Here is a 14,629-nt window from a genome sequence, read left to right as displayed (position 1 = left end):
CTTATATCATGTCTTTCTTTTGAGCAGTTAAACAAACAACCCAAAAAACAACTCAGGGCCAGGCACAGTGGTTCACACCTGTAATCCCAGCACTCTGGGAGGCCAAGGTAGGCAGATCACTTGAGGTCAGGAGTTCGAGACCAGCCTGGCCAACACGGCAAAACCCCATCCCTACTAAAAATACAAAAATTAGCCAGGTATGGAGGCAGGCGCCTGTAATCTCAGCCATTCAGGAGGCTGAAGCACAAGAATTGCTTGAACCCGGGAGGTGGAGGTTGCAGTGAGCTGAGATTGCATACTGCACTCCAGCCTGGGTGACAGAGCAATACCCTGTCCTATCTCAAAAAAAAAAAAAAAAAAACAACAAAACAAAAAACTCAAATTCCACAATGAAGTTGTATCTTTGAAAAAACAATTTTCAAATAAAAAATTTCATTTAATAAGACCAAAAAAAAAAAAAAAAAAAAAAAAAACAACCTTACAAGGGAAAAGCCTAACAAGCTGTCATTTGAGCAGATCTAAAACCTGCCAAGCTCGAACAGTGATGGCTTCCTCAGTAACGAAAGATGATTCTGTTCGGTTACCTGATCCACCAGAGGCATCATCAAGGCTTCTGCTCTCTCTTTACTTATAAAATGCTGGGTATCAAAAAGGAAGATTTTGTATAAACAGTTCAAAATAAACTGCAACAGCAAGCAGCACTTTTCAGGGTCATTTTCAGAGTCAAAAAATGCTTCATCTGCAGATGTGGGAAGAGTAAAAATGAAAAAACACTGAACTTAACCATTTAACCTCCAATGTTTACACTGAAATCACTATTAAAATAACTGTAATCAGAAGAGGCTAAAATGATCTAGAAATCATAATTGGGATGAAGGTAGAACATAAAAAGGATGGTCTCTCGAAGAATGATTCCTTCTTTTACAGTTAAGATTCCAACACTCGGTTTGGCAAGTTAAATTCCCTCAGCTGTCAAGTGGGTCATTTATTAGCATCAGAGAATAAACGAATCTTAATTTTTATGTTTTAAAGTTACTTCCAGTAACTGACAGTAATGGCCATTTACTTTATCCTTTCTCCCAAGTGAGCTGACATATAACATTTGTTCATCATGCTAAAACAACACTTCACTCTGACAACAATGAAGTAAAAAATTCACCCTCCTTAGCTTAGAACTTAAGAACTTTTAAAATCTTGTCTCCGAGCACTAGGTTGTATCTTACTGGTACCTTGTATAAGACACACCAGAGCGACAACTGAACTGAAGCAACTACCCACCTGTTTTGGAGATGTTCACCTGGTTCAAGGTGTCAGCCAAAGGCTTCACTAAGTGGCCAGCAAACAGCGTAAAAAGCCCTTTCAGCTTTTCAGCAATGCAATCGGCCAAGTTGTAAAATGTCAACAACCTGTCCTTTGGGGCATCTTCTGCTTTAGCCCAATCAAACAGCTAAAAGAATAAGACAGTATTAGTTTCTTCAACATCTTGTCACTTAAATCTGAGCACAAAAGAGAGGAAGAGGAAGAAAGCATCACCTTGAAGAACAGCGGTCGGAATGTGACCTCGGAAAGCTTGACAACCATGGCTACTAGACAGTCAATGATAAAACTTTCTGTTTTTCCAACTTCCTCCAGATCGTTCTGAAAACAGAAGAGCCCGTTTATTGGAGTGCTGATATCTAACTGTCAATTATGTTGGCAAGTACCACCGTTACACAGCTAGACAGACTGTCCTTGGACTCTTCAACAGGTGGATAACAACTTTAGGATTTGGAAGAGTGAACCTGAGCTTACCTCAGAGTGCTGGGCTCGGAAGTCCAGGGCCTCCAGGAAAAAGGTGGTTAGCTGAGACTGATGGGACGTGAGCTCTTCCTTCTTCATCACCCCAATATGCTCTTGCAAGATGCTCATAAACGGACCCATGTGATTCTACCAGTAACACAGTAAAGAGATGTGCCATTTTCAAATGATTCCTAGAGTTCAGCAATGTGCATTTTTCAAAATTAAATAAACATATTCTTCTTTAAGTCAAAGTTTACACATTTCAGTACCACCTCTCCCTTCTCCAAAGTCTTAATACCCAATATGATCTAACCTTCCAGTTCTTCTCAATCTGCTTGTAAGTTTTTCTGATGGCGGGCAGCAGGACTCGGGGTGCGAGTGTGGTAGCCAGTGTCTTTTTCAGAGATGTGAGACGGATATTAGCCTGTGAGGAGGCCGAACCCATTTCACTAGTGATTTTCTCCAAGTGAATCACCTACAGGAATATAAAAAAGTCATCAGGGCCATTGCAGATCCTCACTGACAAACACACACTTAGAGAAAGGCTTCATGATGACTTAGTAGTATTTGGAAAATGCTTAGCACCTTTTAACTACACTCAGTGTTCCTTTTAAAGCCAGCCCTAAACGTCAGTGGATAAAACTGGGCAGACACCTCTTGCCCAACTTGCGATCAGGGACGAAGGCCAGTGGTAGAGGCAGAGCAGGACGAAGGCCAGTGTCTGCACACAGAGCACACACTGCACACAGAGCACCCAGACAGATGATTTTCTTAGAGGACAGGAATACAAGGGACCATGGCAAGAGTCAAGTTGCTAAAAAACCAAGAAAGCTCCTCAGAGCACAGGCTGAGAAGGTTACTTGTAAGCCCTGGCTGTGGTGTATGTGAACCGGTTTAATCATTTGCCCATGGTAATGAAGGCTCCTAATCTTGTAAATGGCAAACGATCAACATAATGGAATAGCCAGGGCTCAACATTCTTGAGCATTTTCAATCAGAAATACCACTGGCCCCTAGCGTGTTGACAGGAAACTGCTGACCTGCAATACAAAAATTCTGCTTTGCAAGATGCCTTTGGATTAAACCTCTCACAGTAGAAACAGGGCCCACCAATTTCCACAAGTAATAAAAGGCGGCTCTATCAGCCCAACTCCAAATATCTCACAGAAGAAAAACAAAACCAGAATACATTCCGCACAATTAAAGAAGAGAAGCGCCTCACTAAAAAGTGACCCCCATATCAATTTCAAGATTAAGCGGCAAGGAGGATGGAAGAGAAAAAAATCCACATTTAATAAAAGCAAGCACATCTCTTCAGAAATAAGACTCCTTTCTGTCAAACAGAAACTAACCCTTAAAGAAAAAACAATCACGAAATTTGTGATCTTCTACTTGCCCTAGCCACCCCGCGTAGCGTGTCGTGGTCATCGTGGCTCACCTGGGAGAGAATGCCTTCCAGGTATGGGCTGATGAAGTGCGGGAGAGTCTCCACAACCTTCTGCAGGGCGGCCAAGGCACTGAGCAGGTAGACCTCGCTGGAGACCAGCTCGCTGGTGTTCTTCATTGTTGTCAGCAACGATGGCATCAGGCTAGAAACGGAATAAGAGCTTTAGAGGAACCGAAAGCAGAAACGGAGGCTAGGGAATGCAGCAGAGGCATTATGAAAAAAAACCACAAACTTAGCCTATTCCCTCATATTGCTAGCTGCCTCATAGCCTAAAAAGCACTGTCTACACATTTTATGTGGCTAAGCACAAGAAATCTCCCAGTGCCAACAGTACGGACACAACAGTCATTTACAAAATAACAATGGCTTTCATTAACTGAACACTTACTATGTTTCAGGCACTATGCAGAACTCCTTGCAAGCACTGCCCTACAGAAATCCTATGAGGTAGACCCTGTCTCTGTTTTATAGACAGTAAAGCTCTAACAGGTTAAGGAACATACTGGCTGTGTACAGTAAAGAACTACCACAGCCAGGAGCTTCTAACTTCCAAATTTGGCAACAGAAGGCAGTTTTGGCCTTGCCTAACTGGGTGGGCCCCTCTGCTGAGAACCTTCACCCACTGCTTTTTGACTATGCTAGACAAAAGGAAGGAAGAATGGGGGACGATTAACATCACAAAGCAGTGCATCTGAAGATAAATGGGAAAGCTGTCGTTCCATTTGAAGATTATTTTTATTATTTTTTCAAGAGACAGGGTCTCACTCTGTTGCCCAGGCTACAGTGCAGTGGTGCAGTCATAGCTTACTATAGCATCACACTCCTGGGCTCAAACGATCTCCCTGTCTTGGCCTCCCAAAGTGCTGGGATCACAGCCATGAGCCACCACACCCTGCAAGATCAATTCTTTAACAAATCCAATTATATGCAACATCTACGCAGAGGAAAAAGAAAAAAGTCACCAAGGTGCCAGGCGGTAACAGCTCCTGTTTAAGTCTCTGGCCGCGTACCTGGGAAGCTGGGGGATGGCCAGTGCCTCCAGGGTGGAGGTCACCTCTGCTACGCACAGCAGCGCGCTTCCCAAGACATTCTTCTCCTCCTTTCTCTCTGGAGCAATCAGTTTCACAGCAGTGCTCAGCACTGGGACAAAAGGATCTGGATTTTCTGCACCAAAATTCTTGCATAAAAGCTTTAAGGTATACAATGCTGTCTGTCTGTTGATTGCTTGTTCTTCTTCCCCTTCCTTTTTCTTATGCTGCACAATGGCCAAAAGGTCTGGAACCAGTTTTAGGAAACGGGTAACCTGAAGGGGACAGCCAGAATCCCCAAGTCATTAAAGCTGCAAAAACTGTTTGTCCATTTTTCCCATTGTCACAGCTTGAGACTGTCCAAATGGAAATCAGACTCGGGGGTCCTGAGTCACACAGTCATGCTAAGCAAAATGCATGTTCTAACCAGTTTTTCACGTATACAATTTGGAGTAAAAGGGACTTAGAATTATGCTAAGGCTAAGGCCACATAAGCTGGGTAGTAAGAATTCCACTAGGCTGAAATTTCATTCTAAGAGCTCTTACAACACACATATACTCCCATTAGAATTAACATCACATTTTAAAACATGTCATGGTACTATATTCAGATAATAATATACTTCAATTTGAAATTGTACCACTAGAGAAACTGAAGGGAGTTAAACGCAGCTCCTTGATAAAGCAAAGTAAATGGGTGTGTCCTGGGTCTTCACTCACTATTGTCTTCTTCCAGGATATATTCTGCTGTAGCTTGTTATTCAAAAGGTCCAGCGCTTTCCGCCGAACAGACGGCAGGCGATTGCCCACCAGCCCTCTGATCACAGGAATGAATGTCTCTGTGGGCAGCAAGGCATTGACCTAAAGAGAAGTTTTATATTTAACATGATAAGAAAAAAAAAAATAAAAAGATCAACTTCGATTAAGACAGACTGCTGTCCACTGCACACCTCCAGGCACCAGGCACTTTCACACACATTTTCTTATTTAATTCTTAAAATAACCTTTCGGGTAGGCATTACTAACCACACATTATCAAACAAAACAAAGGCTTGATGTCAGGATGAAGTGTCAAAGGCACGAAGCTAAATCATTTAGCTAGATGTGAATTAGCAATCCTAATTTCAAGGCCAGTGATATGTATGTAACATATTTCATATTTTTATTGTATTCCACTTGAATAAAGTAGAACATTATATATTACATGACTTAATTTTTAAAATATATGACGTACATATTCTCATAACTGGTAGGGAAACAATTTTTTCCAGACAAATTTACTTCTAGTCATCAATAGATTATTATTATTATTATTAATTTTTTTTTTTTGAGACAGAGTCTCGCTCCGTCGCCCAGGCTGGAGTGCAGTGGCCGGATCTCAGCTCACTGCAAGCTCCGCCTCCCGGGTTCACGCCATTCTCCTGCCTCAGCCTCCTGAGTAGCTGGGACTACAGGCACCCGCCACCACGCCCGGCTAGTTTTCTGTATTTTTTAGTAGAGACGGGGTTTCACCGTGTTAGCCAGGACGGTCTCGATCTCCTGACCTCGTGATCCACCCGTCTCGACCTCCCAAAGTGTTGGGATTACAGGCTTGAGCCAACGCGCCCGGCCAGAGATTATTTTCTAAGAAAAATCTGAGCTTCGTTATATTCATAAAAGGAATTGCTAAGTTTTTTCTTAAAAACTTTAAAAGATTTCACAATAATATAAAAAACAGCAACAAAACAATTAATTCCAGGGAGAAATGAAAACCTACCTTGTCTAACAGGTCGTAAGCTTTACTAAGGAGTGCACGCCAGAACTTCACAGTGAGTTTGTCTGCGTTCCTTTCCATGGACTGTGCAACAGCATTGATATAGCCGAGAACAGTCTCCAGCAACCTGAAACACGGAGCCTCGCTCAGCAAACAGCAGCTGAAGGCACTCAGAGTACTCGCTCATGTCTATCTCATGCTGAATGTTTCAAGTAGAAAGACCAATTAAATAATTCTGTACTAAATTATTTCAAAACTACTCGGAAAGAAAGGAAATGAGGGATTACTGCCATAGACAGAGATCATCAAGAAGTAACCAGGCACTTCTGTGCAGAAGCATCGTCCTCGCTCAGACTCTGTGAGGTGAGGAATAAACAACAGATGCTGAAGGCGTTTAAGGAACTCACTCATATCTAGCTCATGCTCAGTGGGTCTCACTGTGCTGTCCAAGTGGGGTGTTCAAGGAATTATGGCCCTAGGTTAATGGCAGGTGTGTGTACACACACACACACATACGCACACACCATTTGTATAAAGAGAAATATTAATACAAATGAGCATATAACCCACTTCTTTCACATTATTAGGAGACCAAAAAAAAAAAAAAAAGACTATAAACTTCAAATAACCTGTAATTAGAAAAGCACACATCAAATTCCAACACAACTACCACTGGAGATCCCCCCACTGCTGCCAGCCTGAGGTGGGAGCTAGAGGGAAGAGTGGAGACAGAAGTTGACACAGCACAGCAGAGGAGGGGAGAAGGGGGCTCAGACAAAATCAGCTCCAAAAACAAAAGTCCTACACATAGCGCTAAAAGTCGGCCCACAGGACTGGAGCTCAGCAGCTCACAATACACATCCTGACTACAGGGCAGGCACTTTCCAGTGGACAGGGCAGGACAGTGGCCCTGGGAACGCCCTGCATCTGAAAAGGAGGTAGACAGCAAGGCCAGGAGGCACCCCCTCCGAGGACACAGGAGTGAAAGGAAAATTCCTGCACCCAAATATATAATGGCAACATATGGATTATAATCCATGGAATAAAGAATTCATGAGCCCATAGAAATCAGGGCCAGATGAAAAGACACTGAACAGATATGGCAACTCAATACGATACCGAAACTTGACATGGATTGTGATGCAGAAACACATGCGTTGTAAAGGACAGTGCTGGGCTAATTCGGGAGACTGGAATAGGAACTGTAGATTACATCACTGGATTGGACCAATGTTAAATTTTCTGAATTTGATCAATGTACTGTGGTTTTATAAGAACATCTCTTATTCTTAGAGACATAATATATATGACTTACTTTCACATGGCTCGGAGAAAAAAACCCTACGTAGCGAGAACGCTAAGGCAAATGTGGCAAAAGTGAACCTGATTGTAAAGAATATATGAATTTTCTGTACTATTTTTCCAGGTTTTCTATAAGTTTGAAGTCATTTCCAAACAAAAAGTAAAAAAAGAAAAGTAAACATACCTCTCTTCAAGGCCTTTTAAAATCTCAGGACCACCACTCTCAACTACCTAATTTTTAAAGAAGATGTCATTAGAATATAGAAGTTGATAAAAGTCATTTCAAGTCAGTTCAATGAAACTTGGACCATTCACTCAAACTTTCCATAGCAACTTTTTCTGACATTACAATTTAATCAGGTTCATATCATCCTCATTATACTGTAGTACCTCTATTTATCTTAATTACATTCTAGTGGTAGTATCTGAAAAGAACTACAATAGTTCAGAAAAACACAGCAATCAACACTAAATTACCGCTACCGAATTCTATGACATGCTGATCTGGTGAGGGCACATATCATTGGTTGAGAAGTTAAACATTACAGATTTCAGCTGGAATCCCCCAAGTACTGCTCCTTGGTCCTATTCTCCCATTACCCCAAGTCCCACAAACACAACCATCATCCCAAATCTGCTATCAAATGTTTCAAACATATCATGGAACAACATGTTTTTCTGGAAACATATTTTTGAGATCTATGCATGGTGACTTATGTTCTAGTTCATTCATTTTAACTGCATATGATATTTCTCTATAAATACAACTTATCTATCCATTTGCCTTTGTTGCCAGATGTTCAGTTTATGTCCATTTTTTCCCCTTTTATTAGTAATGCTAGAGAAGAACATTTTTACGTCCCTTTGAGCATCTAGGCAAGTTTTTACAGCATATATGCCTAAGGAAGGGAATGACCAGATCATAGGAATTAGCAGAACTTTCAACCTCATGGGATCCTGCCAACTGCTTTCCAAAGTGGTTGGAACAATCACGCTGCCTGCCACTACCTACCCACTCCCTGGGATTAACAACTTCAACAGTTTTGCCAATTTGATGGGTATCACATTTAATCACATTTCCTGCTTACTGGAGAGGCTAAATGACACTGTACATTAATTGGCCATTTGCGATTCCTCTTCAGTGAATTCATATTCTTTGCCAGTTGTTCTAATGGAAACTGATGTTTTTTGATTTACGCAGAGCAGTAATCTTCTCTTAGGCTGTGGCTTTCTAGTGAATCAAAATTTTAAAGAAATTCTTTCTATCCTCCAGTCATGATCATGTTCTCCTTGATTTTCTTCTAAATATTTGAACTGTTGTTTTTCACAGTAAAGTTTTACTCTGACTAAAGTTGTCTTTTCTGTAAGGTGTGACATCAGACTTTTCCCCAAATGGAAAACAAATGCCAGGGCCAGCACTTGAACCATTCTCTCCCCCATCTGCTTTGTAAAATCACCTACTGCACTTCTTACCTACGCCTGCATGTGTTTCTGGGCCTACTGTTCAGTCGCATTGGTCCATCATCAGATGGTATGGTACGGTATCAGATGGTATGGTACGGTATCAGATGCTGAGGTATCAGATGGTATGGTACGGTATCAGATGTATGGTACGGTATCAGATGGTATGGTACGGTATCAGATGTATGGCATGGTATCAGATGTATGGCATGGTATCAGATGGTATGGTACGGTATCAGATGGTATGGCATGGTATCAGATGGTATGGTATGGTATCAGATGGTATGGTATGGTATCAGATGTATGGTATGGTATCAGATGGCATGGTATCAGATGTATGGCATGGTATCAGATGGTATGGTATGGTATCAGATGGTATAGTATATGGTATCAGATGGTATAGTATATGGTATCATATGTATGGTATGGTATCAGATGGTACGGTATGGTATCAGATGGTATGGTATGGCATAGTATGGTATGGCATGGTATCAGATGTATGGCATGGTATCAGATGGTACGGTACGGTATCAGATGGTACGGTACGGTATCAGATGGTACGGTACGGTATCAGATGGTACGGTACGGTATCAGACGGTATGGTACGGTATCAGACGGTATAGTACGGTATCAGACGGTATGGTACGGTATGAGACGGTATGGTACGGTATCAGACGGTATGGTACGGTATCAGACGGTATGGTACGGTATCAGATGGTATGGTACGGTATCAGATGTATGGTATGGTATCAGATGGTATAGTATGGTATCAGATGTATGGTACGGTATCAGATGGTATGGTACGGTATCAGATGGTATGGTATGGTATCAGATGTATGGTATGGTATCAGATGGTATAGTATGGTATCAGATGTATAGTATGGTATCAGATGGTACGGTATGGTATCAGATGTATGGTACGGTATCAGATGGTATGGTACGGTATCAGATGGTATGGTATGGTATCAGACGGTATGGTACGGTATCAGACGGTATGGTATGGTATCAGATGGTATGGTATGGTATCAGATGTATGGCATGGTATCAGATGGTACGGTATGGTATCAGATGCATGGTATCAGATGGTATAGTATGGTATCAGATGGTATGGTATGGTATCAGATGGTATGGTACGGTATCAGACGGTATGGTATGGTATCAGATGGTATAGTATGGTATCAGATGGTATGGTATGGTATCAGATGGTATAGTATGGTATCAGATGGTATGGTATGGTATCAGATGGTATAGTATGGTATCAGATGTTTGGTATGGTATCAGATGGTATAGTATAATATCAGATGTATGGCATGGTATCAGATGGTACTCCTGCACCATACCCTTGTCCTTGGCCCCTTACAGTTTGGTATCAATGTATCAATATAATTTCTTACAATCATATAATTTAAAAAGCACATTAAGTTTCTAGACCTATCTGGGCAGATCTGCCATCTTTAAATAGTGAGGCTTCTTATGCGTAAACAGCGTCTCTCTTTCCATTTCTTCCAAGTTTTCTTCTGTGTCCCTTCATATCTTGGACATTCCTCCATAGTATTTGTGCACATATTTTTGTCAGGCTTGTTCTTGGTACCTTGTAAGTTTATGTTTTTTTAAGTTTATGTTTTTATTATACAGGAAATCTTTTTTATCTACTCTGTCTTCTAATTTGAGGAATAATATTAGTAACAGTGTGTGAGACTAATTAGTTCAGCCAGCTTAATTGATACATATCATGACCTACACTTACCTCTAGATAGTGTCTACACTGATCTCTCTCAAGCAAGCTTACTGAACTCATTATTAGTTCTAATTGCTGATTCTCTTCTTTCCTGTTTCTTACACTTCATTTCTTTTCCTGAATAGAAACAATGACAGAGGGCATTCTTGTCCCTGACTGCAGCAGGCACACCATTAATATTTCATCATTAGGTATGATGTAAACCACAAGCTTCAGACTGTCACCTTTATTAGGCCAAAGTAATTCCCATCTATCCTGCACTGCCGAGAGGATTTTCTTTTCTTAAGTTGTGAATGAGTATTGAATCTGCTGAATTATTTCACTGTAAAATGTAAAATGATCATATGTTTTCCCTTCTTCATCTGTTAATGCATTTTAGGACTTAATGTACTTTACAGTACTCTAATGTCAAACCGTTTTTATATTCCTGGTCATGATATTCCTTTCTTTCCTTCCTTTCCTCTCATTGTTTAAACAAGTTTAATACACAAACAGAGACGTACACAAATCATACATGCAGAACTCACTATATCCAGGTAAAGAAAGGCTGGGCATGGTGGCTCATGCCTGTAATCCTAGCACTATGGGAGTTTGAGGTGGGAGGATCGCTTGGGGCCAGGAATTTGACATTAGCCTGGACAACACAGCGAGAACCCGTCTCTATCAAAAAAAGTTTTAAAATTAGCCAGACGTAGGTGGCACACGCCTATAGTCCCAGCTACTCGGGAGGCTGAGGCAAGAGGACTGCTTGAGCCCAGGAGTTCCAGGTTGCAGTGAGCCATGATGACTCTGCTGCACTTCAGCCTGGGACACAGAGTGAGACCTGTCTCAAAAAATAAAATAAAACACAGGCAATTTATCTACTCTGCTGGTAGACATTTGAGTTGTTACCAGCTTTGTGCTACCACGAAGAATGTTATGAATATTACAAACATTCTTGCAGTTTTTTTGGTGTACATGTTCATATACTTCTGGTGGGCACACAACACTTAAGAATGAAACCACTGAACATAGAGTTTACATTATGTTCAATCTCAGTAGATCGTGACCAACAGTTTTTCAGGGTGAAATGTACTTTTTTTTTCTATTATCTGTAAAGGCATGCCTCACATTTTCATAACCCATTTACCAAGCTACTTCTACTAACTGAAAACACAGTTCCCTTGGAAACAGCAGAATTACCTTTTTATAAACACATTTAAAGAACACATTACCTTTTTCAGAAAATTATTGGAAGACAGGAGCTGAGACATGAAGGACACTGACAAAAATTTAAAATGCCGCAGTTGCTTGCTAGTGTGAGTCTCTACATTAAAAATCTGTAGCATTTCTTCTTGTGATTCACTCTTATTAGACACTGCTTTGGAAATGGTTTCTGAAACAGCAACAAAACAAGTGACCCCACTCACTTTCACCCAAATCCTTCATACAGAATTAAGAGATATGACCTTTCAAGTAAAGGATGGTTAATGGGATAACATTTTCACAGAGAAATTTGTTCATCTATTACATCCAGTTTCTCCTCTTCTAAATTAGTGAAAAACGTGAGTGTATTTGCCAAGAAAGTACCCAATGGCCCTGAGAAGCGAGTGTTTAAGACAAAAACCAAAACAGGGAAAGCGGACAATCAAATGGAAGAAGACCATATCACAGAAGGAGTCTTTGAACTTCCAACTGCAGACGTAGATTTCTTTATCAAATGTATCTAATGTACATGGGGTTGGCAGTGCAGTGTTAAAAACCACTATCCTACAGAATGACTTACTGCTAAGCCACTTCCTTACCCACATCACCACATACTCTCCAGGGACCTCCCGTGTCTGTCCCTGCCAAACCTGAGCTGACTGCAGGGTGGGACAAGTCACTGCCCAGCCAAACAGGGATGACAGGGCCAATGGCTGGCCATGCAGAAAAGAGTCTCCGCGGAGCTCTTAGAGTACCTTCTTTCTAACGTGCCTTGTTGTGCTGCTTCGAAGAGTAGAAAACTAAGAACTTTCAACATGTCAACCCTTTCTGAACGAAAAAAAATTTTTAGAGATGGGGTCTTACTACGTTGCTAAGGCTGGTCTTGAACTGGGCTAAAGTAATCCTCCTGCCTCACTCTCCTGGGTAGCTGGGACCACAGGCTGATACCATCACACCTGGCTTCATCAACCCTTTCCTAAGCCAGCCTCAGTGGTGCTGCAGTTAGTGGGATTTTCTTCAAAGCTCTGCTGTATGGTACAATGTTAATATTTTGCTGCCACTCCTGTGGTACCTACTTTTTTTCTTTTCATGTAAATGTCTTCAGATATTTTAATGAGAAGCTGAGAGACAGCTAACGAGGTCCTGATCATTTACTGTCATTTGAACCTAACTCATCCGGGATACCAGTAACATTCCACAGCCAAGATGTCAGCACAGGGCACAGAGGTATAAAAGACAATGTGTGAGGAATGGCAAATGGAATTCCGACTACTTTCCATAAGGATTCAAGAAAGTACGCAATCAAATTAAAATGATTAACTTACTTTAAAAATCCTTCTGAAGATGTACTAAGGATAACCTACATTCTCTTCTGTTTCTCCTTAGCTTTCAGATTGAACGGTAAGTGACACCCAATCTACACTTACCTTCTTTTTCCTCTGGCAGCTTTAGTAAGTACTGGAGGATATTCATCAAGCTTTGTATCTGATGCTGGACACTAAACTCACAACAGACTGAAAACCAAAATTCAGTGTCTGCTTCTAAAATAGCATCCTGTGTAGAAAGATAAAAAAGTAATAAATCTGTACTTAGGAATTGTGAAGGCATAATTTCAGGATAATGTGCGTTAGGATTTCTAGCAGAAAAGAGTATACTACTTTATTTAGAGTAGGTCGAGATCTACTCCCAGATCCCATGTCTAAGAAGTCATTTAAAAATGGTCCTTGACTTATCCAAACAGGGCTTTTCCAAACAGTTACCTGTGTTTGTGTCTTACTAACTTCAGGGACACGGAGGCTCCTCTATTTCCCCACAAACTGCCTTCAAAACCACTTTGAAGAGACACTGTTTCATTACTCATCAGCCATACTCTCCTGGGCTTAAAACAGAACCACCTGCATGGCACCAGATCTGTTTCTCAGAAAAGTTAATTCACCCTCAGATGTTTCGCTGCAACTGAGGATATTCAGAGTGCTATGGGCTCTGAATGAAATTTTTCTAAATGCCAAAAACCTTTTTGAAAAAGGTTCTGAGCAAAAAGGTTCTAAATAACACACATTAGGCATCACCAGCCCCATGTTTAAACTGGACAATAACATAAAATCTGTGTAAATCACCGTTTTCCTTATCTTCCCACCCTAGGTTCTGACCTTTTCTCCATAGGCAGCCGCCAGCACTGTTTTTGTGACATACTGTTCAAAAAGCAAGATGAGGAGAACCCAGAGGAATTTCTCTGCACCCAGTGTATCAACAAGCTGAACAAGGATGGGCAGGCGCCTGTGCTCCGGGACATGTGGCAGTGCATCCACAAATACACTAATGATTTTTACCACAATCTCTTCAACGTTTCTTGAAACTTCTATGGAATCTCCACTATCAGACTGCAAAACAGCAAGCAGAGACAGTAAGTAGGTGCAAGTAATCTTCCACAAAACAAGCTTTAGGTGGACAAGATAAGGCTTTTAGATGGGCCCCAAGAAGTTACCAGAATAATTTTATTTATTTTTTTAGAGACAGGGTCTTTCTCCGTGGCCCAAGCTGAAGTGCAGTGGCGTGACCATATCTCACCGTAGCCTGGATTTCCTAAGCTCAAAGCGATCCTCCTATCCCAGCCTCCCAAGAAGCTGGGACATCCCAGAACCCCCACCACCACTTTTTAAAAATGTTTGTAGAGACGGGCTTTTGCTATGTTGACCAGGCTGGTCTCAAACTCCTGGCCTCAAATAATCCCACCTCAGCCCCCAACGTGCTGGTGTTACAGGGGCATGTCACCACACTCAGTCAGCCACAAGAGTTTTAATAATCAAAGCCCTAACAATAAATATTCAGTAAGTACCTATCATGTCCCAGGTGCTATTTAGCCCTGAGGGGAATACAAAGTGTATAATATGAGCCCTGCCCCAAAGGAGGTTTATTTTCTGTATGAAACAGGATAT

The 14,629-nt window shown here is 41.3% G+C and overlaps 1 protein-coding gene across 1 annotated transcript in view; it reads right to left on the bottom strand.

Annotated features, from left to right (window-relative positions):
- HEATR1 (HEAT repeat containing 1) overlaps positions 1-14,629 on the bottom strand; it is a 58,590-nt gene that overhangs the window by 4,249 nt on the left and 39,712 nt on the right. The window contains exons 30-42 of the mRNA XM_023216197.2: positions 13,844-14,074; positions 13,121-13,247; positions 11,723-11,883; positions 7,494-7,540; positions 6,011-6,134; positions 4,975-5,115; positions 4,237-4,529; positions 3,218-3,368; positions 2,093-2,254; positions 1,792-1,926; positions 1,534-1,638; positions 1,279-1,447; positions 585-739 (exon numbers count right to left, since the gene is read on the bottom strand). Of these exons, the coding sequence (XP_023071965.1) occupies positions 585-739; positions 1,279-1,447; positions 1,534-1,638; positions 1,792-1,926; positions 2,093-2,254; positions 3,218-3,368; positions 4,237-4,529; positions 4,975-5,115; positions 6,011-6,134; positions 7,494-7,540; positions 11,723-11,883; positions 13,121-13,247; positions 13,844-14,074 (2,001 nt within the window). The remainder of the gene's footprint in view (positions 1-584; positions 740-1,278; positions 1,448-1,533; positions 1,639-1,791; positions 1,927-2,092; positions 2,255-3,217; positions 3,369-4,236; positions 4,530-4,974; positions 5,116-6,010; positions 6,135-7,493; positions 7,541-11,722; positions 11,884-13,120; positions 13,248-13,843; positions 14,075-14,629) is intronic.

Source organism: Piliocolobus tephrosceles, chromosome 1, assembly GCF_002776525.5.
Source record: "Piliocolobus tephrosceles isolate RC106 chromosome 1, ASM277652v3, whole genome shotgun sequence".
NCBI classification, from domain to species: Eukaryota; Metazoa; Chordata; class Mammalia; order Primates; family Cercopithecidae; genus Piliocolobus; species Piliocolobus tephrosceles.
Note: the sequence above shows the minus strand (reverse complement) of the source record. Positions and strands in the feature narration are given on the sequence as shown.